General features: G+C 66.6%; 1 protein-coding gene across 1 annotated transcript in view; it reads left to right on the forward strand.

The window, feature by feature from the left end:
- Positions 1-292: 292 nt before the first annotated feature.
- Positions 293-989, forward strand: part of LOC104082829 (band 4.1-like protein 1) — a gene marked incomplete at both ends in the record, with an annotated part of 2,338 nt that continues 1,641 nt past the window's right edge. The window contains 2 exons of the mRNA XM_009586085.1: positions 293-511; positions 617-704. Coding sequence (XP_009584380.1) covers positions 293-511; positions 617-704 — 307 coding nt within the window. The remainder of the gene's footprint in view (positions 512-616; positions 705-989) is intronic.

A 989-nucleotide genomic window follows, 5' to 3' on the forward strand; every position in this document is an offset into this window, starting at 1 on the left:
GGGAGCCCCCCCCCTCCGTGGGCGCGGCTGCCGGGCAGCTCCCAGGGGACCGGCGGGGAGCCTGTGGAGGGGCAGGGCTCAGGCAGGACGTGGGCAGCCGGGGGATGTCTGGGGGCTCGCTGCCCTCCCGCTGCCTGCGGCACGTCTAAATCATGCAGAGCGGAGCCAGGAAGGTGGCCGTGGGAGGTGGCAGTCCCCGTGGAGAGTAGCGCAAGGTGGGGTGCACGCTGCCCGGCCTGCTCCGGAGGGCACGCGCCTCTGCCCCACTCTCACCCTCTGCCCCCTCCTGCAGATACTACCTGTGCCTGCAGCTCCGAGCGGACATCATCACGGGGCGCCTGCCCTGCTCCTTTGTCACGCATGCCCTGCTGGGCTCCTACGCCGTGCAGGCTGAGCTGGGCGACTACGATGCTGAGGAGCACGTGGGCAACTACGTCAGTGAGCTCCGCTTCGCCCCCAACCAGACGCGGGAGCTGGAGGAACGCATCATGGAGTTGCACAAGACCTACCGGTGAGCCCCAGGAGAGGATGGGCTGGTGGCGAGGAAGGCACCAGACAGCTGGCCCACGCCCGGTGGGGCGCCTGGCCGCATGTCCCCCTCTCTGTCTCCCTGCAGGGGAATGACCCCCGGGGAAGCAGAGATCCATTTCCTGGAGAACGCCAAGAAGCTCTCCATGTACGGGGTGGACCTGCACCACGCCAAGGTAGGGGTCCATGGGGCTGCCAGAGCGATGGCCAGTGCCACCCCATCCTGCCCTACTGCCTGCACAGCCCTCCCTGCCCAGCCCCTTCCTCCCACAATGAAGGTTCAACAAGGACATGGTCCTCGGCAGCCGGCTCTGAGTGGCCTTGTGTTGGACCAGAGGACCTCCAGAGATCCAACCTCACCAGTCTGTGATTCAGTAACCTCTCTGTCAGCCGGTCCCCTGTAGCAGAGCACTGAGCAGGAGGGAGCGTGGCACTGCTGGCTGGAATGGTTCTTACTGGGC

Source organism: Fulmarus glacialis, unplaced genomic scaffold (genome assembly GCF_000690835.1).
Source record: "Fulmarus glacialis isolate BGI_N327 unplaced genomic scaffold, ASM69083v1 scaffold25739, whole genome shotgun sequence".
Classification (NCBI taxonomy): domain Eukaryota; kingdom Metazoa; phylum Chordata; class Aves; order Procellariiformes; family Procellariidae; genus Fulmarus; species Fulmarus glacialis.